Consider the following 26,050-nt stretch of genomic DNA (forward strand, 5'->3'; position numbering starts at 1 on the left):
GCCTTTATCCCTGATGAAGGGCTTTTGCCCGAAACGTCGATTTCGAAGCTCCTTGGATGCTGCCTGAACTGCTGTGCTCTTCCAGCACCACTAATCCAGAATCTGGTTTCCAGCATCTGCAGTCATTGTTTTTACCTGGATGATGCCCTTACATGATCCTTGTTTGTATTCATGGCAGCAAAGCCAATCTCTGGCTTCCCTGTCCCCAACTTAAATGAGGGGACTCAAGCAGAGGATGATGTACACCTAGATTAGCCAGCCATTCTAAGACTCAAAGGAGGAAGGAGCCATTAAATTCCACCTCACAATGTCTCATTGAATGACTGTGAGGAAAATAAGCACCACTAATCCAGAATCTGGTTTCCAGCATCTGCAGTCATTGTTTTTACCTGGATGATGCCCTTACATGATCCTTGTTTGTATTTATGGCAGCAAAGCCAATCTCTGGCTTCCCTGTCCCCAACTTAAATGAGGGGACTCAAGCAGAGGATGATGTACACCTAGATTAGCCAGCCATTCTAAGACTCAAAGGAGGAAGGAGCCATTAAATTCCACCTCACAATGTCTCATTGAATGACTGTGAGGAAAATATCCCTCCAGTGTCCTTGTCTCTTATATGCTTACAACTTCCATATGAGCTAATTATAGTTGGTGGATGGGTACAGTAGCAATACCAAAGATGAAAACAGGTCTTGCTGAGAATTTTACATAGAACATTACTTTCAACAGCTTTATCCCACACTTTTCCCTGCCCCTGCTGATTATGCTGACTTAGGCTAAATTGGTTATGGTTGTGAGGTTGTTGTTATTCTCCTCTGCTTCATCCAAAAAGACAATTAGCTATGGGTTAGAAATAAAAGTGAGTTTTGTCATGGTGTCCTCCCATAATGGGAGGATTGTAGTCAAGTCTATTGACATGCAGAATGCATGTGCATACATTGTCAGCAACAATTAGAAGTGGGAATCTATGCTGAATGCTTCTCTTGCTCTCCTACCCAAAAGAACTGAGATCAGTTCTGGTCTCACCACTATCACCTAGGTAGCGATAATTGAATTCAGTTTAATGTTTGCATGATGGATTTGCTCATTGGTAGGCAGAGAACACCTCAGGGGATCCAGAAACTGATCAGGCGAACCTACAAAATATTCAAGAACTATGAATATTTATGATGCATTTCTTAATATAAAATTCCTGAAAATGTACATGCTTCACAAATTAGACAAGCAATTGTTTGAAGAAGGTTTTATTCGCAAAATCATACACAGCAGCCATGTTCCAGATTCAGAAACAGAAGTTATTGGAAAAGCTCAGCAGGTCTGGCAACATTTGTGAAGAGAAATCAGAGTTAGTGTTTCAGGTCTGATGACCCTTCTTCAGAGGTGTTCTGAGGACATCAGGACATTATTCAAATGAGCCACAACACACTGCATTACCTTGGAACTACAAGAAACCAAGGAAAAACACCTATATGATGTATTCAGGAACAATGGGTACCCGATAAGCACAGTCTACCAATTCCTACAGAACAGGCCTAAACAAGACAACACAACACAGCCAGAGACTTTTGCCATCCTGCCATACATTAAAGACATCTCGGAGATGATGACCAGACTACTCTGGCCCCTAGACATCATGGTAACCCACAAACCTACCACCGCACTGAAATAGCTCCTGATGAATTTAAAGGACCACGTACCAACAACGCCAGCAGAATAAACATCATATACAAAATACCCTGCAAGGACAGGCCACTGCACTGCACTGTGATTTCTAGCATAGTGACAAAACGTCTGAGATCAAATCTACCAGCTCAGCGAGCAAACTTGCAACCTGAACATTTCAGTTGGCAACTGAAGACTTGTGCTTCTTCAATTATCTGTTCCAATGCTGCAACAGCATATTATCTACCCAACAAAGTCAAATATTTTCCAGTTTTTCTTTAGTCACTCATGGGATTTAGGTTGCAGGACAGTCCTATATTTATTGCCCATACCTAACTGCTCTTGAGAAGGTGGTGGGTGAGCTGCCTCCTTGAACTGGGCAGCTAATCTGCTTTAGGTAGACCCCCTGTGCTGTCAGAGGGGTCCGTGGCTGTTGGAAAAACTGCAAATTTAAGAAAAAGGGATCACTAAGGTGGATAAATAATGAGACAAGTTGCTATCAGACCATTTCCTAGCAAGTAACCTTCACTCCTGAAAAATATACCTTGTGAAAAATTACAACACTTCAGGGAGTTGGCACGGCTTGACTCTGCATAAAATTGCTGATATATCCAACTCCTAAACTCTGTTCTTCCTGCCAGTACTTAAAAGTTTGCTTTCCATACATTTCCTTCTAATTTGAAAATGAATGTGTAAATGTATATTCAGGATAAATCAAATAGGTCTGACTTTAACAGAAGCCAGTTTGGTGCTACTGTGCTCAGTGGTACAATCTGTCAGATGACTCAGTGTCATACCACATCTCTTTTTTGATTTCGAGAGAGAAAATTTGGATGATTTTGAATTATACTGAGTCAAGGAGCAGGAGATGGACATTCTTTGCAGTTTTGCTGAGATTACATAATATTTCTTCTCCATTGGGAGAACATGTTACGCATTTCTCCATTCAATCCAGTTCATGAACTTAAGGTGAACCTGAATTTGACAGGCCACTGCACTGATTTCTGTCAGCTTTGTCAACACTGCTAAACTGGTGCCTTCGCAAACCTTTGATATCACAGAAGACCTCCTACAATATTTGTATTTTTGGTTTTATCTGAAAAAGATCTTTACTAACATGTTTATAATACTGCTGCAACAACATGAATGGAGGCATACATACCCTTGGATTTTCAATGTTTTTCTAAGATTTAAATTTAGATGTATGAGCATGAACATAAACATTTATCAGCACTGACTCATATTGGTCTTTAAATGCTTTTTCCTAAGTAATACCATATTTATGCATTTTACAAACACTTCTGCACTTGGCCAATTCATTTCCCATTGATTTTAATTGCTTTAAATTTCAAGATAACACAATATGTTCAATCTTAATGTCTATTTTACAATTTGCATATTGTGCGACATCTTCCCAGGCCCTGAACTACATGGGCTATAGCAAGAGGTGTGAGAAAATCCAGCAAGATGTTGCGTGAGACCATTCTTGAGATCGAAAAATTACATTTTCCAACCAATCAGAGCAGGTACCTGGCAACTCCTGCTTACTGCTGGCTCCTCTGAAACTCCATCTTGGACAACTGGCACCTAAGGCTCAGGCCACGCTGTATGAACAGCAACTACATGCACTCCACATCCACAGTCAATTGGCATCTGACATGTGTAACCTCCTTCACATCATCATGGCATGTATCTGAGCATCTTACAGCAAGCACTTATTTAAATGGTGCACCTTGGAGCTCTAGCACATAAACTGGACCAAGCTGCATTGCAAGGCTGCTCCCTCACTGGGCATGTTTAACTGGTGGAAGTGGGAGTGTGCTGAAGGACAGGGACATATGTTAGCCATGGGAACAAGGATTGGGGAATGTTCGGCTGAAATGCTCTTGAGTGAGCTAGAGTTGAAAAGATCGGGCTGAGACTCTGATTAATACTCTTTCCTTCTTCATCATCATTCTTCTTCATCAGGAACATTCCCTTCACCACATGGAAGATATTCATCTCATGGAGACTCCATGTGATGTCACTGTGGCAGACCAAAAGCATCAGCATTTGGCAAACCACTATTGCATTGCAGGAATCCAGCAGAACTGTCCGTACAGCAGGATTGCTGCATGAGGACTCTAATGGTCTGCAGGATGAGCTGTGGATCTGATTGTAGCACAGTTCAACTTTTCCACAAAAGTTCCTGGTAGGAGTCTTATGTCCTGGTGTCTCTTATTACATGGAATGACGGAATAAAACAGGTTTGTTTTTCTGAACAATTCTGATTACTGTGTTTTTCTTTATGTGATAAATTATCTTAAACAATTTTGTTTGAACAAACTAGTTTTAAGGTAATTTGGTAAGTCCATGCTTCCACTGGAATGTCTCCCTGTCGACAACTGAAATTCAAACCTCAGGCCTGTGTTCCCTGTAGTATATTGGGAATGGACATGGTAATACGTTGGTGATGTACTTCATGATGTAACAATAACATCAGCAATCATGCGCAAGCAAGTCAGTTTGAGTGGAATAATCAATACATGTGGGAGATGTACATTTGGGGAACAGTGTTATATACAGTAGTGTGAATGAAAGAGGTTTTAGAAAATCACCAGGGTCAGGCAAAAGTTACTCTTGAGTATATTGATTTGATTTGATTTGATTTATTATTGCAACATGTACCTAAGTACAGTGAAAAATCTTGTTTTGCGTGCACTACTTGGAGATCATAACATATGAAGATCATAGGGTGATTCTACAGGACAAGGAATATAAAGCTACGGTTGTAAAGGAGGCCCACAAAAAGCAAGATCAACATTAGATGCGAAATTTTAGAGGTCCATTCTGAAGTCTAATAACAGCAGAGAAGAAGCTGTTCTTGTATCTGTTGGTACATGTGTTTAAGCTTTTGTATCTTATGCCTGATGGAAGAGATTGGAAGAGATTATGACTGGGGTGGGAGGGGTCTTTGATGATATTGGCTGCTTTCCTAAAACAATGAAAAGTGTAGATGGAGTCAACAGATGGAAGGTTGATGGACTGGGCTTTGTTCACAATGCTCTATAGTTTCTTACGGTCCTAGGCAGTGTAGTTGCTGTACAAACCATAATGCATTTAGATAGAGTAAGGAGTGACCATTACATCCCACATACTACCAAAAGCAAAATAATTGTACAGAATAGTCAAATAGCTTGTTAAGCCATAAGTGTCATTGCGACCACCCAAAAATAATAACTCTAATTTCTGTCGTTGGTTGGTGAGATAGCCCACTGGCATCACATTTGGTTAATCTCCCTTTTGCATACCCAAGTTGTGCTTGAATTTCAAAGTTGCCTGCATTTGTTATTGTACTGCTCTTTAAAAATATTGTTGAATGTTAGTTTCTAATTTAAAAGTGCAACAACTTGTAATTGCAGCTTGCAAGTCACGGCTTGATATTGTGATTGTACTTGATGGTTCGAACAGCATATATCCTTGGACTAGCGTTAACAACTTCCTTATAAAACTGCTGGAAAAAATTGAAATTGGTCCTCAGCAAACCCAGGTCAGCCAAATACTTGTTTTATTTAAATATTTGTGTTGGTTTAACTACTTATTCAACTGGTCTGAAAGATAATTTGTACAAGAATCATAACAGTCTCTGCTGCAAGTAATCCCAAAAAGGATTTATTCACTGAAGCAGGAAAGCTAGTTTTGAAGGCACTGGGACAGACTCTGAATGTACACTCGGTGCAGATGGGGAGGCAGCACAGAAGGCACACAATGCTCGTGATGTCAGGTATTGGGGTGGATAATAGCAAATGAGGGTCTATGTAGGCAGTAGTGAGGGTGGTAGTGCATGACCCTTTTCGGAAGGTGGATACAGAGTGAATGTGATGTATTGGTGAGTCATCTTCAGCCTTAATCCCATCCTTTTGGTAGTAGTCCTGTAACTCTCCCCCTTGAACCCTCCTCAATGATTGACGTACGAATAATCAGTACTGTATTTGCCCCAGACCACTGACCGACTTCAGTGAGCAGCCCCGAGACATGACTGACCAATCTCTGACCCCTCTACTTCTCTAGTTATGTAATTAGCAAGAACACCGCTCTAGCACAGATAGGGGCCATCCCAATGGAACAGGTTCCACTTTCCTCAGTATTGATGCCAGTGTCCCACAAATTGGACTCACTCCTCCCAACGCAGCTTTTGAGTCACATATTCATCTCTCTAATCAGATTTGTCCAATGCCAATTGCATTTGGGTCAGATAATGCAGAGATTATGGCTATAACATAAAGCCACGGTTGACATTCCGAATGCCACTGGATACAAATTCAAATATTATCACCCATCCACCATAATACATACTACAAAGCAGAGCTGCTCACTGCCAGCAGTAAATCTAACCAACTGAGCCTAATTGGAGGTTTATTCTTTCTCTTTCTATGGCCCTTACTATCCCTACAAGTACAAATGTATGTTTACACTCAGCCACATAGCAGCACGCACAGAACATGAATGAAGAGAAAATTGCCAAATAACAAGGTGCCATGGGCTACTTGTTTACCATCTGGCTTGAAATTTGCAGAAGTGCAGTATTGTTTATGCCGTAACAGAGCCAAGCTTTTGAAGTCTGTGATGAACATGCTGCATGCATGCATCAGTTAAACAGTATGTATGGCTCATTAAAACAGAAAGCATTCATTTTCTTCAGCATGTCTGAATCACTTGTTGGAGTAATGTCTTATATTTAGTTCTGTGCTGGGCATGCTGTGTTTTTTGCAGTAATGATGGGCCACTTTCTCTCAATTCCCTGTTATTTGAGAAATGAGGAAAAGTCTTTGATAAAGCCACTTCAACTGATTGATGCACAAAACAACGAAATAGTCCAAACTGCAGAACCCAAGTGATTTATGTTCAAAATTAATATGGAAAATTAGTATGTGCCATAAGATAATGGAATAATACCTTTTTGAAAGAAAATATCAACTTCTGGAAATGACATCAAGGCTATATTCACATCACTGCTTCAGTTGTTTTAATTTTATTTAATTTATTTGCCCAATGTAGCCTAACATCAGTGAACATTCACTTCCGTCTTTTCAACTGAAGTTCTTGGCTGACAGATAATTCATTGAGCAATTTTACAGCATAAAGCAACATTACAGACACTGATACCATACAAGGCATTTGTAACGGTCCTCCTCAGACAGACAAAACCGCATTCCTCCTGTCCAACTCAGTCTGCACATAGCTTTCTGCTGGAGAAATAAGCCTGCTGCACTCCTCCAAGACTGTGTGTTTTTCTGTAGTTAATATGTTAATTTAGCACAGTCAGTAACTGCTGTCTTGTCTAAAACTTCACTATTTGAATATGAGCTTGGAACCCAGGAAAAATGAACTTTTTCTAACAGCAGTTTGCTGATCTAAAGAGTGCCAAATATGCAATTGCCATAAGTAACTGGAATTGATTTGATTGCACAAGTGCTCTTTGAGTGTCAGAAGTAGCCTGCTTTTAAACTCCAGTGTTTGCTTCTATTCCCTTCACTCTTGCTATAAGAGAAATATAGCAAGGGATGAGGCAATTCTGAATTTCCATGCGCAGCCAATGTCAGTTATGTGTGTTCCCCATACATTATATTGTAGCCTATAAGTGTTTTTCTCAGTGCCAATGGCTGAATGTTTTCCTTCAAGTTATTTGTTTTTGTATTGTTTGAGCATTGGCCTTTCTATTCATGATATTTTCTATTTTTCCATTTCTGCTAGTTTTACTTCACAAAAGCATCCCTGACCTTTCTTCCCACTTTATGAGATAAATGTTTGTCTCAGTATTTTGCCGTGGTGCCATAACTGAGACTGGTGACCAATGGAAGAAATATTCACTTGGAGAAAAGAATGAGTTCCTTCTTATTGAAAAGCCGTTCTTGGGATGTGGATGCTGCTGATACTTATTGACCATCCCCATAGGCTGGGTAGATCAAGCTGTAACTGAGTGGGGTTCTGGTTTGGAGTCACATGTAGACCAGAAAAGGATAGCAGATATCTTTCACTGAGGAGTGAATAGTCATACACTATTTTTCAAGAGGTTAGCGCAGGACAGCACATTTCTGTTATATCCTTTCACTGTGAATATGCTGTGAATATTCACTCCCTCAGTTCCAATATGAAAGATGACCATTTCAAAGAGGTGTCAGTGGCCATGACCACCACATGTCAGCAAAACATCAGCCAAGCAGTATCATCAGGAGAAAGTGAGGTAAAGAATGATTAAAGCAAAGCTTACTGATCACCATTTCCTATTGTATGGGCATGTTTCCATCAAGAGTTAGTTTTGTATCACTGCAGACCAAAGGTAGGAGATTAGATGGCAGGCCAACTCTTTTGTGGCACCAATGGCAGCTCTTGATCTCACAGGGACAGGTCATCTTGTAATGAAGCTGATTGTGGGGATGGGATAGGTATCCAGTGGCCTCAATGCTGTCCCTGCTTTATTTCCTTCAATCAGTGTGATTTCAGTGAGTTGTAGCAATGATTTTGCTGCCAGCACATAACCCCGTTTGTTGTTGGAGGGAATTATCTGTTACTACAGCAATGCAGACAACGTTTTTGAAACAAAGTGATGGTACGGTGGCTCAGAGGTTTGCATTGCTGCCTCACAGTGCCACAGACCCGGGTTCAGTTCCACTCTTGGGCAGTTGTCTGTGCAGAGTTTGTACATTTGCCCTGCGTCTGCGTGGGTTTGCTCCAGGTGCTCTGATTTTCACCCACAGTCAGGTTAGATGGATTGCTTATGCTAAACTGCCCATAGTGTCCAGGGATGTGCACGCTAGGGAGGTTAGCCATAGGAAATATGGGGTTGCAGGGGTAGGAGGCTGGGTCTGGGTGGGATGATCTTCGGAGGGTTCATGTGGACTTGATGGGCCAAATGGCCTGTTTCCACTCTGTAGGGAATCTATGAAAATTTTCTTCTCTCAATCTCTTGGATCAATTAATGTCACCAGTTGTCCTGCCTGCTGATCTTAGTGCCCATGGTTAGGAAAGCTTCGAACCATACAAAGGGCATTGTAGGATTTGTTCCAGTTCATTTGAATTGAATTGTGCTTAATCTCTTGCGTACTTGAGATGAAAATTGTGCATGCAAAGAAATTGTGAAAATGATATTAGGTGGTGTCAACCCAGCACTCATTTCGTTGCCCAAAATAATTCTTTTCCTGCATAAATAGATTAATAAATCAACATAACTATACAGGAAATGTATTCTGATCCCATACCATTATGCAATTAAGAAACATGGGTTTTGTTGTGTTTGTTACTGTAAATATTATCCCCAATGTTTGTTCGATAATTTTTTTTCCGAAAGCCCTGTCTCTTGTACCATGGTGCTACCTTTAGCATAAACACTACATGCTCTGTAAGAGCAGAAACAAGAGTATTGCAGCTGTGACTTGCAAGTTACTGTCTCTCTGCATGCTATAAATGCAGCTTTTGAACATCTGGTCTTGATCAGCTTCTGCTCCTTATACAGGAAGCTCGACAAGACAGCTTGTTCCAGGAGGAAACTCCTACAGCAACCTTCTGGATTATCTTTTGCTGACAGTAGTATGGCAGCTTTCCATCACCTTCTGCTGATTTTGTTTTATTTATCTCTGCATCCTCATGAAATCCAGTCACTTTCTGTATGTTTCAGCAATGCAAACACATGACTGGAATATAATATTGTTAAAGATATTCAAGCATACATACTCCAAAGCCAAAGACCAAATACCACACGTCAGGATTTGTGTGCGTATTTAAGTTGAGGAGTCACACTGAGCTCTTAAAGCAGTCTTATCCCTTCATTAAGAATATGTCACTTTAATTTGAAAAATAATTGATCCTATGTTTTCTGAATGTAAAACTGTAACTTGGGAACTCATCTGTAACATTTCATCTTTTCTCTTGCAATAAAATCTGGGACCAATATTTTATGGTTCTCAGTCAATGGGTTTGTGGGTTGGAAGTACATTATTCATGCCACTTACCCATTCATCCACAACCTGTCAGAAATTTATAGGTGGGGTGCTGTGCAGGTGAGACTTAGGTCACTTGGCCTTGCCTGAACTGAAGCCTTTAAGTGGCTACAGAATGGTTGCCTAGGGGCTACTCATGCATGGTGGCAACTCTGAGACAAGGGGCAAGAGCTTAAGATGGGGCAAGCTCAACAAGTCATTGTCCTTGAGTTCTGGGTGGGAAACGTGGGGGCATCTCACCTAGAGGCCCACTTGTCCAATTTAAAAGCATTTCCAAAATGTTTGCACCCCCCCAGCTAATCCTATCCCCATTGACTTTTCCAAGTTTGTCTCCGGCCACTTCATGCACACTGTGCTGTCCATGGGATCTTGATTACAGCTCCTGGCATAAGGCTTGAGCCCTTATCTGATCCTGAGATCCTCACACTTATAATCAGGGGATTATCTGTAGTCCCAGCCGTGACTGAGGACCTATTTTGTAATTTGATCGGCTGACAGCTCTCTGAGGTGGAACTTCCTCCAATACAAGAAACATTCCATGAAATGACTCATATGTGGTACTATAACAAATGCCTTCTACAAGGGCCGTGGTGGCAGAGGGGTGGAACTGGAGAAAACACCCTGAGTAGTGTTACTTCCCCACTTTCAGCCTCTCAAATGAAAGGAACAAGATCCAAGGCCAGTAGCTGCAACCAAGTCCACCAAGCTAGTGAATGGTTACAATAATGCCGACCCTGGGCTCTAGGCCAAGATGAACTCCAATTGTCTTATGTAACAATGGAGGTGGTGTAACTGACAGATCTTTGAGGAGTATGGTCTCAAAACAGTATACAGAACAACTTCGATTATCCAAATGAGACTGGCAGGGAATATTTTGTTCAGAAAACTGATTGTTTGAATAACTGATCTGATCGTAAACAAAGAAAGCCATACTGGGGCCTTGAGATCTTGTTCGGATAATCCGAAATTCGAATAATTGATCATTCGGATTAACCAGGGTTGTTCTGTAACTCAATATATTGGTTACTATGTTCAATACTGCAAAATACCACTAGGACAGCAAAATGCCTTACAATTATTTTGCTGATATAAGAAACTGGTCCACTGTTTTGTTGTGCTTTCCCTGAATTTATAAGAATTGAAGGATGCTTATGGTTTTATTGCAGTAATGTTATTTCTTGCACAAATAATTTAGGTTGGAATTATGCAATATGGCCATCAAGTCACACATGAAGTCAGTCTCAATCAGTACAGCACAACAGAGGATCTTGTGGAAGCTGCTAAAGAGATAAAGCAGTGGGGTGGAAATGAGACAAAAACAGCCCTTGGAATTGAGTATGCCAGGTTAGTGCTTTGTATCCTAATCACTAGCTTATAGTTACTCTCTAATGTATATGAGTTTACATGAAGAGAACTGATGGTGATATTTAAGCATGGCTAAAGTTTTTCAGGCAAAGCTCTATAAGAATATATTTTTAATATGAGGTTTTTGTTGTGGTTCAGTTTGGTTCACCACCTGTAGTCAAAAGATCTGTATGATAAATAGAGTAACTTAAATGAGAGCTGCCTAGATATTGTCTTCTGTGAACATTAACATATTGTTATCCTTAATAAGTCTGTCCACTTTTTGCATCTTCTATTAAACTGGTAAGGAGTGAATTAGAATATTACAATGATTCTGTCAGTATTAAGATTTGATACATGTCATGGAAATGCTTTAAAAGCACTTTGTCCAAAACAATGAAATGACACAATTGTATCAATGTATTGTGATTGTTCTCCTTCCAAATATCCCCAGCATGGTTTAATATTATTCTGTGAATTCATCTTAGAAAGTGTGGCTATTACATTGGCTTGCAAATATCGACATTGTATTCAACATTTACTTTTGAAAAATAGAAGCGTCGTAAGTTTACAAAGTGCAAGTATCCATGTTTCAGTGCAGAAACTAGGGGATTTGGCGGAAAATCTATTTCCAAGTATTAGAGAACACTGTGATGTTGGCAAACATAAGACCATAAGAAATAGAAGCAGGAGGTCATAGAGACTCCTACTGATAGGTATTTACAGCATAGAAAGCAGCCATTTAGCCCACTATGCCAGAGCCAGTCACCTAGAATAATCCCATTTTCCATCTGTAGGCCCGTAGAAGCTATGGCAACGCAAGTGGATATCTCAGTGTTACTTAAATGTTACGAGAAACCTTCCAGGCAGTGAGTTCCAGACTCCCATCACCATCTGAGTCAAAGGAATCTCTCCTAAACTCTTGTCTTAGCATTCTACCTCTTACCTTAAATCTATGTGCTTGGTTATTGACCTCTCTACTAACAGAAAAAGTACCTTCCTATCCACCCTATCCTATCTCTGCCTTTTATAATCTTATATACCTCTGCCAGGTCTCATCTCAATTTTCACTACTCCAAGGAACTGAATTCGGGCATACCCTATCATTTATCACAGCTCAGACCGGCCATCCCAGACAGCCGCTGGTGAATCCCCTCTGTTGTGCAGTGACGTCCTTTCTATAATGTGATGGCCATAACTCTAGTTTTGTCCTTACCAGTGTTTTGTACAATCCCAGCACATTCTTGTTGCTTTTGTAATGTATGCCTTGTCTAAGGAAGACAAGTATTCTGTATGCTTTTTTAATGGCCTCATAGCCTGCCCTGCTACCTTCAATGATCTGTGACACAGTTGACCCATTGAAACTAATGGGCCATTCAATAAGATCATTGCAGTTTTTATGGCCTTAGCTCTATTTCTTCCTTTCCTCTAATAGCCCTTGATGTCCTTTTCAGTTAAAAATCTGTCAAACTCAGCCTTGAATATAATCAATCACCCTGTCTCCACGACTCTCTGGGGAAGAGAATTCCAAAAACGAACAGCCTACTGCAAGAAGAAATTCCTCCTAATTTCCATCTTAAATGGGAGACCACTATTTTTAAATTGGTTCCCGAGTTCTAGGTTCCCCTGTAGTCTGTAACAGTTTTGTGTGTCAGTTTGTAAACTAAAATCTCATGAATTCTCAATCAAGCCATTGCTTAAATATATCAGACCAAACAGGAATGAGGAGCTCCACTAAACTAAAATCAAAGACCTTTCTCTCTGTGAGTGTATTCCAGAGTCTGTGATATAATCCCCTTCAGATACAGAAGCCAAGCGTTGAGCTGTTTAATTTGAACAATCGGTGTCTTTGGCTGCTTTCAGGTTACATGCAGCCAAAGTGCACCTTCCCATTTAGTGGCACAGCCTGTCTTTAAATAGCATCAGGAACTCTGGAAATTGAAGGCCTCAGTAAGACGAGCTGCCAATCAACAACAGGACTAACACGGGGCAGCCAACATATATTACTACAGTGAGGGCTCCTGACCAATTTAACAGTTCTCTTCCACCCATGTTATTAGGCACTGTTGGAGTCTGTGAAAGCTGTGAAATGTTTAGTAAGATTACAGTTAAGGCCTTTTAGAGTTGAATGCTAATTCTGGAGAGAGTTAACAACTAGAAACAGATCCTCCACTCTTCCAAACAAGGATATACAGCTACTGAAGTAATAGAACAAACAGACCTTTTATGGACTGATCCCCACGGGCCTGCTGTGCTACTGCTTTCAATAAACAAGAGGTCTCAAGACAAGCAATTTATCTTATCTGTGCTATTATCCAGGGTTGCATCAATTTTGTTTTTGGTCTCTGTTTTGATATACTGCTACTTCCACACCTTTCTTGTCTGTGGTTTGCATCCTTTGATTTTAACTTCAAAGTACAGAATAGTTGAATGATGCCAATTTCAGTGTTGCCAAAAATGTACCATTTAATTGTGTACTAGGAAATAGGTATTTTAACAAAGGAAGATTAATTTTTTTTTAAGATCCTGCGAATCTTTCATTTGAGGAATTCTCACTGCTGTGCAAGACTTTTGAATGCTAAATCTGAGTCAATTTGTAAGAAATCTGTTTCCAAGTTTTCCAGCATTTAGGTAGTCTAAATTACAGGATATCCTCTTTTCAACTTGTTGACTTGGGCACACAGAACATAGAAATCAAATATAGTGGTCTTGTCTCAAGTTTACAAAATCTACAATTAAAAATATTGATCATATGCAAGCCACCCTTTAACATAACCAGATTACAGCATTACAGAATGAAATATAGATTTCCAACTCAGCAGTCGTCAGAGCTTACAGATGTATCAACTTAGATAATGAGGCAGTCTGTAACTGCATGCAGTTCTGGAAAATATCCAAACTTGTCAGTGGCAAGAAACCTTCAGACTACATAAATGCTCGGAACGTTTCCATTTCTAGCAAACAAGAGCATAACCATTCCTCCTGTGGCATTATCATCATCAAACCCCCAACAATTTACATCCTAAAAGATACCATTGATCAGAAACTGAAGTGGATCAGCCAACTGCACAACGAGGCTAAAAGAGGAGAGAAGAAACTGGTTACTCATGGGGTATGGACATTTCTAGCTGGCCAGCATTTATCACCTGTCTCCTAAAGCAGCTATCCATTCTCCCAGACTCAAGTTTACTCACACCTTTGTCTGTCTCTTTGAGCTCTATCTCCCTCTATCATTGACTCTTTCCCTCCTCCCCGCCCCATCTTTTGCATAAATACTAACCTTTTACTACCTACCATAGTTCTGAAGAAGGGTAACTGGAAATGAAGTGTTAACTCTGATTTTTAGAATTTTTTTAGATTAGATTAGATTTGATTACTTACAGTGCAGAAACAGGCCCTTCAGCCCAACAAGTCCACACCGACCCGCCGAAAAGCAACCCACCCAGACCCATTACCCTACATTTACCCCTTCACATAACACTATGGGCAATTTTAGCATGGCCAATTCACCTAACCTGCACATTTTTGGACTGTGGGAGGAAACCGGAGCACCTGAAGGAAACCCACGCAGACACGGGGAGAGCGTGCAAACTCCACACAGTCAGTCTCCTGAGGCAGGAAATGAACCCGGGTCTCTGGCGTTGTGAGGCAGCAGTGCTAACCACAGTGCCACCGTGCTTCTCTCTGAAGATGCTGCCAGACCTGCTGAGTTTTTCTAGCAATTTTGTTTATGTCCCTGATTTCTAATCTCCTCAATTCTTTCATTTTTTAAATTATTTATTGCCTGTCCCTAGTTGCCCTTGAGAAGATGGTGGTGAACTCACTTCTTGAACTGCTGTAGTCCATGTGGGTAGATTCACAATGCCCTTAGGGAAGGAAGGAATGGTGATATGTTTCCAAGGCAGGATGGTGCATGGCTTGGAGATGAAGTTGGAGGTGGTGATGTTCCCATGTAACTGCTGCCTTTGTCCTTCTAGATGGAAGTGATCAAGCATTTAGAAAGTGCTGTCTAAGGATCTTTGGTGAATTTTGTACCTTGTCGCATCTTGTAGCGTTTATACTGCTGCTGCTGAGTGTGATGGAGGGAGTGGATGCTTTTGGATTTGGTGCCAATGAAATGGGCTGCTTTGGCCTGGATAATGTCAAACTTCTTAAGAAGGCAGGAAAGTGGGGAGTATTCCATCACACTCCTGACTTGTCTCTTGTAGATTGTGGACAGGCTTTGGGAGTCAGGTGGTGAGTTACTCGCCACAGTATTCCTAGCTTCTGACCTGTTCTTGAACCCCTGTACTTATATATTCTATCCAGTTGAGTGTCTGCTCCATAGTAAGCCCCCAGGATGTTGATAGCAGGAGATTCAGTGATGGTGACACCATTGAATGTCACCAGTGGGGGTAGGGAGTGGGGAAGGGTGGCAGTTCTATTACCTCTTAATGGAGATGGTCGTTACGTGGCATTTGTGTGGTGCACATGTTACTGACCATTTGTCAGCCCAAGCCTGGATATTGTCCCAATTCTATTGCATTTGAACATGGACTGCTTTAGTATCTGAGGAACCATGACTGGTACTGAACATTGTGAAATCATTGGTGAACATTCCCACTTCTGACTTTATGATGGAGGGAAAGTCATTGATGAAGCAGCTGAAGATGATTGGACGTAGGACACTACCCTGAGGAACTCCAGCAGAGAAGCCCTGGAACTGAGACGACTGATGTCCAATATCTGCAACCATCTTCCTATGTGTCAGATATGACTCCATCCAGCAAAGAGTTTGCCTCCTGATTCCTATTGTTTCCAGTTTTGTTATGGTCCTTGATACCACACTCATTCAAATGCAGGCTTGATGTCAAAGGCTGTTATCGCACCTCATCTCTGGAATTCAGCTCTTTTGTCCATGTTTGAATGAAGGCTGCAATGAGATCACGAGCTGAGTGGCCCTGGAGGAGCCCACACTGGGTGTCACTGAGCAGGTCATTATTGAGCCAGTGCTGCTGGATAGCACAGTGATGACACCTTCCATCACTTTACTGGTGATCGAGAGTAGACTGATAGAGCAGTCATTGGCCAGGTCAGATTTGTCACGTTTTTTTGTATACAGGACATACTTGGGCAATTTTCCATACTGTCGGTGTTGTAACTATACTGGAAGAGCTTGCCAAGGTGAGCTGCAAGTTCTGAAGCACAAGTCTTCAGTACTACTTCCAGAATGTTGTCAGGGCCCATAACCTTGGCAGTATCCAGTGCTTCCACCTGTTTCTTGACATTACGTGGAGTGAGTCGAATTGGCTGACGATTAGTATCTGTGATGCTGGGGACCACAGGAGGAGGCCGAGATGGATCATCCACTTGGCACTTTTGGCTGAAATTATTGGGAATGCTTCAATATTACTTTTGCACTCATGTGCTGGGCTCTTCCATCAAAGAGGATGGGGATATTTATGGAGCCTCCTCCTCCAGTGAGTGTGTCAGTGAGCTCCACGTACTTCACATTTTGGACCAATTTGTAGAAAAGTAGAGCCAGTTTTTACATGCACATTCTAAATTAAGAAATTAATTGATATTTTAAAGGTTATATTTGAAAGAAAGTGTTAGTGTCTGTTATTTTATGTTTTAAGGATGGTTAAAAAATAAACAATTTTTGATAGAAAAGATACAGTGCTGAATTTGTCAATTAAAGAGTGCATTTTCAAGTTGTTTTTAAGAGATGTAATCATGTGATTGCTCATCATACATTTCAGAAGAGTGTGAGGACTTTCATTTACGATTCCTGGCGATCTGAATCATCCCCTTAGATATTGGGCCAAGTCAAGCTACAATTCAAATTATAAACCTCAAACCCACTAAAAGGAGTGGCTGATCTGCTGAATCTGAGAAAATACATTAAGGTGCATACTTGAGGTAACTCTGGCATCTGTATATGACGCACAAAATACTGGCATGTTGGCTGTTCTCACTCCTGCTGATCCCTCAACTTGCTGACATGAATCCAATGATATTTTTTCACACAGAACACCTACAAGGGCAAGGACATGGGAATACCACCACTTGCAAGTTCCCCTCCAAGTTAAATAGCATTCTGACTTGGAAATATATCACTGTTCTTTCGTTTTCACTCATTCAAAATCATGAAACCCCTCCTTAACAGCACTCTATGTGCATCTCAATTAGATGGACTGCAGTGGTTTTCAAAAAGGTGGCCAATAAATGACTAACTCTCTTCAGTCTTAAATGTCATACAACAGTCCGTACATACCATTGTTGGATTCTGTGATTTTGTTGCCACAGTCAATTTTTCTCACTGACGACATTCCCCCTTGCGCCCATTTTCAACCATACTTTTGCAGTTGCCCACTCAAAACGTTCCACTTTGTTATTCTATCCACATGCTCAGGGTGCATTTCCTCCTGCTGTAAAGTGCACCAAAACATGAGCATTCCAGGCAGATATAGGTTATTGTTGCCATCTCTAATGGCTTATTAAAAAGGAAAACAAAAGCTGGTGTTATACCGAGTTGTCTTCCAGCTTATGAGATAGTTTTAAAATTTGATTATTTTTCACCAATGACATTTGAACACAAATCAATATTGGGAATGCAAAATTTACTCTTATGTGATAGAAATTGCTTTTTAAATTTAAAAAAAATTGAAGTATTCTGGTTTTGTGCCAGTCTATAATGCCTTATTAAACATGAAAAAAAATGCTGGTGATGTATCAATTTGTCTTCTACCTTGCGAAGAACAGGCCTGAGAAAGAGCTAGTGGTATTTTTTAAGAGGGTAAAGTTACAGTTGAGACAATTAAGTTCACAAGAAGGACAACCTTTTGTTGTACTCTTTTTCTGAATAAATTGGCAGTTTGTCAAAGGCTAGAATATTTTTGGATAGGGATGAAATCCTCCTGATACTGGAATTTGGAAATGTCAAGTAGTAGGCCTGAATTGAACAATTGTAAGTTGTCAATGAGAACAGTACTGAGTTAGAATTAAGACATTCCATTTCCCCATCATATTATTTGTTAGTTTTCTTATCTTTTCACTCAAATGGGAGAAGTGCTTAGTTGCATACACTCAAAGGATGTGATACATAACAATCAGAATAATTCTTGTCCATTATCTCATTAATACTTTGCGACCTGTTTAATTTCTGACATGCACTCCATATATCAGCATTGAGAAAGTTCAGTAAATGCGAGGGGCACAAGAATGAAACCATACATTCAGCATTGTTGGCCTGTTCTATTTTCAAAATATTAGAAAAGAATTACTTAAGGCATTTGAATAAAGGATTCCTATCTTATCGCTTTAATTTATTGAAAATGAAACAATAAGAAATCCAATAAATGCTGCCATAGGAGGGAATGAATGCCCTTTGACCATAGGGATATATGTAGCATTGCTTCCAGATGCATCTTGTAATCTAATTTCCTATGTTGCGGAATGTAGCCACTCTGTAGTCTCAAGTGTAAAGATTCAAAGATGCTATTTTTATACGCTAGCTATTGCTTCAGCAAATATATTGTTTTTCCTGATGGTTTTCAGTCCTGATCTCCAGACTCCATGATTGTACAAAACATTTCATGTTCTCAGCGTTAAATGCTAGAATTACCAAACTTATTCGAGAGAGTCTGTACAACCAGAGGCCATTTTGCTCTATCGTGCTTTTCGCTGCAACGCAATTGACGATTTGGGGACACTGTTTCTAAATTGTGAACTTCTAAAGCATATCATGGTTATTATACGATTCTGGTCCCATTAGTTTAAATGGTGCTGCTATTACGCGATGCTCTTATAACACGGGATTGCATAAGAACAGAACTACCACATTTGGGAAAAAGTAGTTAAAAGCCATTTACAAATCAGCACCGGGGCAATAATTCATTTTATAGACACTTCAAATCTTGCAAACATTGTAGTGTGATTGCTCATGTTGATGCATTGACCGAGAACTGTCAACTTCAGCACCTCTGCAAAAAGCATACGGGTGAATATTTTTATTAACAGTATTTAAACAGAACACTGCATTGGAGCCTTGGAGTGCAAATTTGCTTTGCTATTATAGAAATTGCTTTTTAAATGAAAAATATTGAAGTATTCTAGTCTTGTAAAGTGACACATTCTTACCAATGAAAGAGTTTGAGAATAATAATAGATTTGTTGGTAAGGAATGAGAAGCAGCCTTTAGATTCAGGGAAGAGAAAGTGAGGACTGCAGATGCTAAAGATCAGAGTCAAAAAGTATGGTGCTGGACAAGCACAGGAGGTCAGGCAGCATCCAAAAAGCAAGAGAGTTGACTTATCAAGCTTATGCTTGAAACCTCGACTCTCCTTGGATGCTGCCTGACCGGCTGTGCTTGTCCAGCACCATACTTTTTGACTCTGAGCCTTTAAATTCAGCTTACAATAGTAAGTTAGTATTAGTACTGCTGTTCAAATAATTACCTCACATAGGACTGGAATTTATCGTGTTTAGTTATTTCAGTGTTGTCCTTCAAGACAAATGAAAATAATAGTTGTCTTTGTCTCCAGGGAGCAATATGTTTTTGTCATTGGAAGGGTGGCCAATTATCTGGTTTTGTATTGGGCAGTTCAGCTTTCAGCACATCCGACTCTGTTCTGCTGCTGGATGGCCTTTGATTCGATACTTTGAAGTTTGTAATGTTGGCAGCACTGCAACCTAGCCTGAGGGAACTGTCTGTTTATTTGTTGATACATATTGACCAACGTGGAGATATAAAACACAGGAAATCAAAATCAACCATTAGAGACTGGGTAGTTCTGTGCATTACTCTATCAGCCTCTTTACTTAAATGTTTGCCATGAAATCATTTCCAGGACAGCAGTTGGCTTTATAAAAGATGTCATAGCTGTGACGTTTTGACACCATCCTTGACCTGATATTGTCCTATCAGCCATAGTGGCTAATATCAACAGTTCTGGCAACATCTGTAGCGAGGAAGCAGAGTTAACATTTTGAGTCCAGGGCCCCTTCTTCAGAACTGGTCACTAGTTAACTCTGCTTTCTCTCCCCAGATGCTGCCAGACCTGCTGAGTTTCTCCAGCACTTTCTGTTTTTGTTTCAGGTTTTCAGCAGATGCAGTTATTTGTTTTCTTGTGGTTAATATCAATGTCAGTCACTCAAAATTATATGTAGGTCAGTGAGTGCCCGCAGTAAAAGCACCTAGCTGCCAATACCACACCCACACCATGACATTAGCTGCTATTCACCAATTCATAATGACGAAGAGATTACATTGTTCAATCTAAACTGTTTAAAAAATGTAAAATTGTAGCAAAAACCAAGAAGGGAGAGCACCATTCTTTCTCATCGCTTTGTGCTGATGTGAAGGTGCAGGCAGTCCCTAGAAAGGGGAGATGTGAATCAGCATATTTTATCACAAAGAGTTAAATCTAACATTCAAACTACAGGTATGTAATCATTGATCATTTTTTTAAAAATCAGCTACATAACCTCAAAACAATAAAGCAGATTGTCCTGAACTATATATTGTACCATGTTATGAGGCACTACCAATCTTATAGTAGTATCAACTACTGCAGTGTAAAAATTGAGAAAGAAACATAGGTGACTCCTCTGTGGTGAGAGACTTCATATGTGGATAAAAAAAGGCAAAACACTTGGAACGTTGTAGCACAATATTTTGTGCAGAAGCATTTGGATTACATTAAATTATCTTTCTCTTGTTGACAACTGAAGCCTCAAACAGGGGTACAACCAAGTGTTACCTCTTAATTCTGACATATTTCAAATTAGAGAAATGGATCCAGCATTTATTATCGGATCAGATTTAATGACAGAGCAAGGCCAATGGGCTGAATGGCCTCCACCTGCTTTAATGACTTGTGTTTCTTACATTCTTATTTCTATCATGACAGCCAGAAAACATCAGGACCAATCAAAACTGAATGTAATATGCAAAGTCAATGCCTTCTATCTCAGCCTAGGGAGATTTTCTGCATATTCAAATGTTAGTTATGGAAAACTATGTCCATCAAAAATTGGATGTTGCTCTAAAGGATATTGTTGCAGCCAGCTGTTTTATATAGAATCCCTACAGTGTGGGGACAGGCCCTTCAGTTCAACAAATCCACACTGAACCTCTGAAGAGTAACCCATCCAGACCCATTCCCCTATGCTCTACATTTGCCCCAGACTAATGCATCTAACCTACACATCCCTGAACACAATGAATAATTTAGCATTATCAATTCACATAACCTGCACATCTTTGGATTGTGGGAGGAAACCGGAGCAGCTGGAGGAAACCTACACAGACACAGGGAGGATGTGCAAACTCCACACAGATAGTCACCCAAGTCAGGAATTGAAGCTGGGTCCCTGACGCTGTGAGGCAACAGTGCGAACCACTGAGCCACTGCATCACCCATTTGGCTCTTAGACTGCACAATACAACATGGTATGCTCTTAAAAGCCATCATGTAGATGCAAAAACACCATCTTCAAGCTTTGTGCTTACTTAAGCATATCCGTGAGCAGAACCCAGCAAATAAGAAAATTCAGTGACTTTGTTGACGTAGGTCAGTCTGAGCAGTGACAGCAGCAGTAATAGATTGAACCAGGGGATGAACAGCGACAGCGGGATACATACCTAAGGAGTGGGATTAGTCAGAGAGACTATGGGGGTGAACAGCGATAGCAGAAGCATAGCTGAGGAGTGGGGTCAGTCAGAGCAAAGGTAGAATTGAATCTAGGGACAGAGCTCTGGAGGTGACATTATGACTCAAAAAGTGATTGCGGCTTGGCTGCTCAGGAGGCAGGTTTGCAGACTGAGTTTGTCATATCTGGAGAGAGATGAAGTTCTTATATTTTGCAGTTTCAGTCTGCAAGGAATAGAGAGACCTGGCTTTGGTGACAAGTGGGTACGGCACTATAATCAGTTCCTGGATTTTTTTCTGAAATTGATAAGGTTGATTTGGTCGATAAGGTTCACAATGGCAGGAGAACTAGGCCCATGGAATGCTCCTCCTGTAGTATGTGGGAAATTAGGGGTACTTCCAGTCTCTATGGTAACCACATATGCTTGGCTATGTTCAGCTGCAGCTCTTGATTTGTTGAATGGAGCACCTGGAGCTGTAGGCGGACATGTTATAGAACGGCCATGAAGCTGAGAATGTCGTGGATAGCTCATTGAGCAAGCTGGTCACACCACCAGTAAGGGCTACACAGAGAAAAGCTGGGTGACCAACAGGAAGATAAGCAATGCAGGAATGCCCTGCGGCCATTTCCCTCTCTAACAAGTATACCGTATTGTTGCAGCTATGGTGGGGGAATGATCTCTTAGGGGAAAAACGGGGCAACAAAATCAGTGGCACCACGACTGGCTCTGTTGTAAAGCAGGAAGGGTCAAAGTTCAAGTAAGCAGTAGTGATAGGGGGATTCTATATCAAGAGGCACAGATAGGTGTTTCTCTGGTCGTAAGCAAGACTCTAGGATGGGATGTTACCTGACTGATACCCATCTCTTACTGGGCACTGGACATTCTGAAGGGGAGGGTGAGAAGCCAGAGGTTGTGGTATATATTGGTACTAATGACATAGGCAGAAAGAGAGATGAGATTCTGCAAAGGGAGTTCAGTGGGAAGTTGAAATCAGGACCTCTAGGGATTACCTCCTGTGCCATGTGCCAGTGAGGCTAGGAATAGGAAGATAGTATAATCAGATAAGTGGCTAAAGATCTATTGTAGGAGAGAGAGCTTCAGATATGTGAGTCATTGGGATCTTTCAGGCAGGTGGGACCTGTACAAGAACATCTGAACTGGAGGAGCACCAATATCCTGGCAGGGAGGTTTGCTAGTGCCAGTTAGGAAGATTTAAACTAGTGTGGCAGGCAGGCTGGGAACTGGAGTGGTACATCAATGAGTAAAACGACTGAGGAGGCGAAGACCAGTAAAGCTAAGAGGAAGAACAAACAAGGAGAGGTTAATGAATACGGCGGGAATAGATGTGAAGAATACGATAGACAAGGCAGATAAACATAGAGCTTGGATTAGTGCATATAACTATAATGTTGTAGCTATCACAGAGACTTGGTTGAGAGAGAAATAAAATTAGCAGCTTAGCATTCCAGGATTTAGATGTTTCAGGTGAGATAGAGAGGGACATAAAACAAATAGGGGAGGTGTGTTACTGATTGTAGAGAATATCAGAGTGGTACTGAGGGAGGACACCTTGGAGGGATCATCCAGCAAGGCCATATGGTAGGGCTCAGCAACAGGAAGACTGCAATCATTTTGATAGGATTGTACTACAGGCCTCCCAACAGCTGGCAGGTAATAGAGGAACTGATAAGAGGACAGATTATGGAAAAATGGGAAAACAACAATGGTGGTTGATTTTAACTTCCCTTACATTAACCGGGACTTGCCTAGTGGTAGGGGCTTGGATACGGGCAATTTGTTAGGTGTGTTCAGGACGGTTATTTTGAAACAATAACCCAATGAGGGAAGGAGCCAAACTCAATCTGATGTTAAGGAATGAACCTGACCAGGTGATCGAAGTTTTAGTGGGGTGGCATTTCAGGAACAGTAACAGGAATTCTGTAAGTTTTAAGTCAGTTATGGATAAGGATAAGAGTAGCTCTCATGCGAAAGTACTAAACTGGGAGAAAGCTAATGACCACAATATTAGGAACTGAGATTGGGGGTGGCTATTTAATGGTAAATCTACATCTGGCATGTGGGAAGCTTTTAAAAGACCAGCTGATTCGAGTTCAGGACCAGCATGTTCCTGTGAAAATGAAGGATAAGGTACCAAGATTCAGGAACCTTGGATGACAGGAGAAATTGTTAGCTTAGTTAAAAAGAAAAAGGAGCCACACGTAAGGTTAACGAAACCAAATACAGGAGAAACCCAGAATGAATAAGATTAAAACAGCCTTTATTGTTGAATGAGTGCAGTGAAATGTTTGTAATGTCACCTCTTTGGCGCCATCTTAGGTACAGGGTACCTAGGTAGAGAAACTTGAAGTATTGTCACAGAATTGAAATAGGTAAAAAAAGATTAGCATGGGAATAAAGAGATTAAAAATCCAGAATGAAAATAAAAAGTGATTATAAAGTGCTCAAGTTATAGACCTTTTCCAATTCCGTGCCCACCAATCTTCACAACATGAGGTCAAACTGCCTTCACACACTGGCCTATGTCCAGGACTCGCTCTGCTCCCCGCTCCGGGACACGGCTCACACTCGCTCAACTCCCCGTCCAGGACTCGGCCCACACTCGCTCTGCTCCCTGCTCCGGGGCTCGGCCCACACTCGCTCAACTCCCTGTCCAGGACTCGGCCCATACTCGCTCTGCTCCCTGCTCCGGGGCTCGGCCCACACTCGCTCAACTCCCTGTCCAGGACTCGGCCCACACTCGCTCTGCTCCCCGCTCTGTAACTCAGCCCACACTCGTTCTGCTTCCCGCTCCGAGGCTCGGCCCACACTCGCTCTGCTCCCCGCTCCGGGTCTCAGCCCACACTCGCTCTGCTCCCTGCTCCAAGACTCGGCCCACACTCACTCTGCTCCCCACTCCGGGACTCGGCCCACACTCGCTCTGCTCCCCACTCTGAGACTCAGCCCACACTTGCTCTGCTTCCTGCTCTGGGACTCGGCCCACACTCGCTCTGCTTCCCACTCCGGGACTCGGCCCACACTCGCTCTGCTCCCCGCTCTGAGACTCGGCCCACACTCGCTCTGCTTCCCGCTCTGGGACTCGGCCCACATTCGCTCTGCTTCCCGCTCTGGGACTCGGCCCATACTCGCTCTGCTCCCCGCTCCGGGACTCGGCCCACACTCACCCTGCTTCCCGCTCTGGGACTCGGCCCATACTCGCTCTGCTCCCCGCTCCGGTACTCGGCCCACACTCGCTCTGCTCCCCTCTCTGAGACTCGGCCCACACTCACTCTGCTCTCCGCTCCGGGATTCGTCCCACATTCACTCTGCTCCCCACTCCGGGATTCGGCCCACACTCGCTCTGCTCCCCGCTCTGAGACTTGGCCCACACTCGCTCAGCTCCCTGCTCAGGGATTCGGCCCACAATCGCTCTGCTTCCCGCTCTGGGACACGGCCCACAATCGCTCTGCTCCCCGCTCTGAGACTCAGCCCACACTCGCTCTGCTCCCCACTCCGGGACTCGGCCCACACTCACTCTGCTCTCCGCTCTGGGATTCGTCCCACATTCGCTCCGCTCCCCGCTCTGAGACTTGGCCCACACTCGCTCAGCTCCCCGCTCTGAGACTCAGCCCACACTCGCTCTGCTCCCCGCTCTGAGACTCAGCCCACACTCGCTCTGCTCCCCACTCCGGGACTCGGTCCACACTCGCTCTGCTCCCCGCTCCGAGGCTCGGCCCACACTCGCTCTGCTCCCCGCTCCGGGACTCAGCCCACACTCGCTCTGCTCCCCACTCCGGGACTCGGCCCACATTCGCTCTGCTCCTCGCTCCGGGACTCGGCCCACACTCGCTCTGCTCCCCGCTCTGAGACTCGGCCCACACTCGCCCTGCTTCCCGCTCTGGGACTCGGCCCACATTCACTCTGCTCCCCATTCCGGGACTCGGCCCACACGCGCTCTGCTCCCCTCTCTGGGACTCGGCCCACATTTGCACCACTCCCCGCTCCGGGACTCGGCCCACACTCGCTCTGCTTCCCGCTCTGGGACTCGGCCCACATTCGCTCCACTCCCTGTTCCGGTACTCGGCTCACACTCGCTCTGCTTCCCGCTCTGGGACTCGGCCCACATTCGGTCCGCTCCCCGCTCCGGGACTCGGCCCACACTCGCTCTGCTCCCCGCTCTGACACTCGGCCCACACTCGCTCTGCTTCCCGCTCTGGGACTCAGCCCACACCCGCTCTGCTCTCCGCTCTGGGATTCATCCCACACTCGCTCCGAGATTCGGCTCACACTCGCTCTGCTCCCTGCTCCGAGACTCGGCCCACACTCGCTCTGCTCCCCACTCCGGGACTCGGCCCACACTCGCTCTGCTCCTCGCTCTGGGACTCGGCCCACACTCGCTCTGCTCCTCGCTCCGGGACTCGGCCCACACTCGCTC

General features: G+C 42.6%; 1 protein-coding gene across 1 annotated transcript in view; it reads left to right on the forward strand.

Moving 5' to 3' along the window:
- Window positions 1-26,050, forward strand: part of itga1 (integrin, alpha 1) — a 226,037-nt gene that overhangs the window by 49,319 nt on the left and 150,668 nt on the right. Inside the window, exons 6-7 of the mRNA XM_043688299.1 lie at window positions 5,064-5,191; window positions 10,834-10,982. Of these exons, the coding sequence (XP_043544234.1) occupies window positions 5,064-5,191; window positions 10,834-10,982 (277 nt within the window). The remainder of the gene's footprint in view (window positions 1-5,063; window positions 5,192-10,833; window positions 10,983-26,050) is intronic.

The sequence above is a fragment of the Chiloscyllium plagiosum genome, chromosome 1 (assembly GCF_004010195.1).
Source record: "Chiloscyllium plagiosum isolate BGI_BamShark_2017 chromosome 1, ASM401019v2, whole genome shotgun sequence".
Taxonomy (NCBI): domain Eukaryota; kingdom Metazoa; phylum Chordata; class Chondrichthyes; order Orectolobiformes; family Hemiscylliidae; genus Chiloscyllium; species Chiloscyllium plagiosum.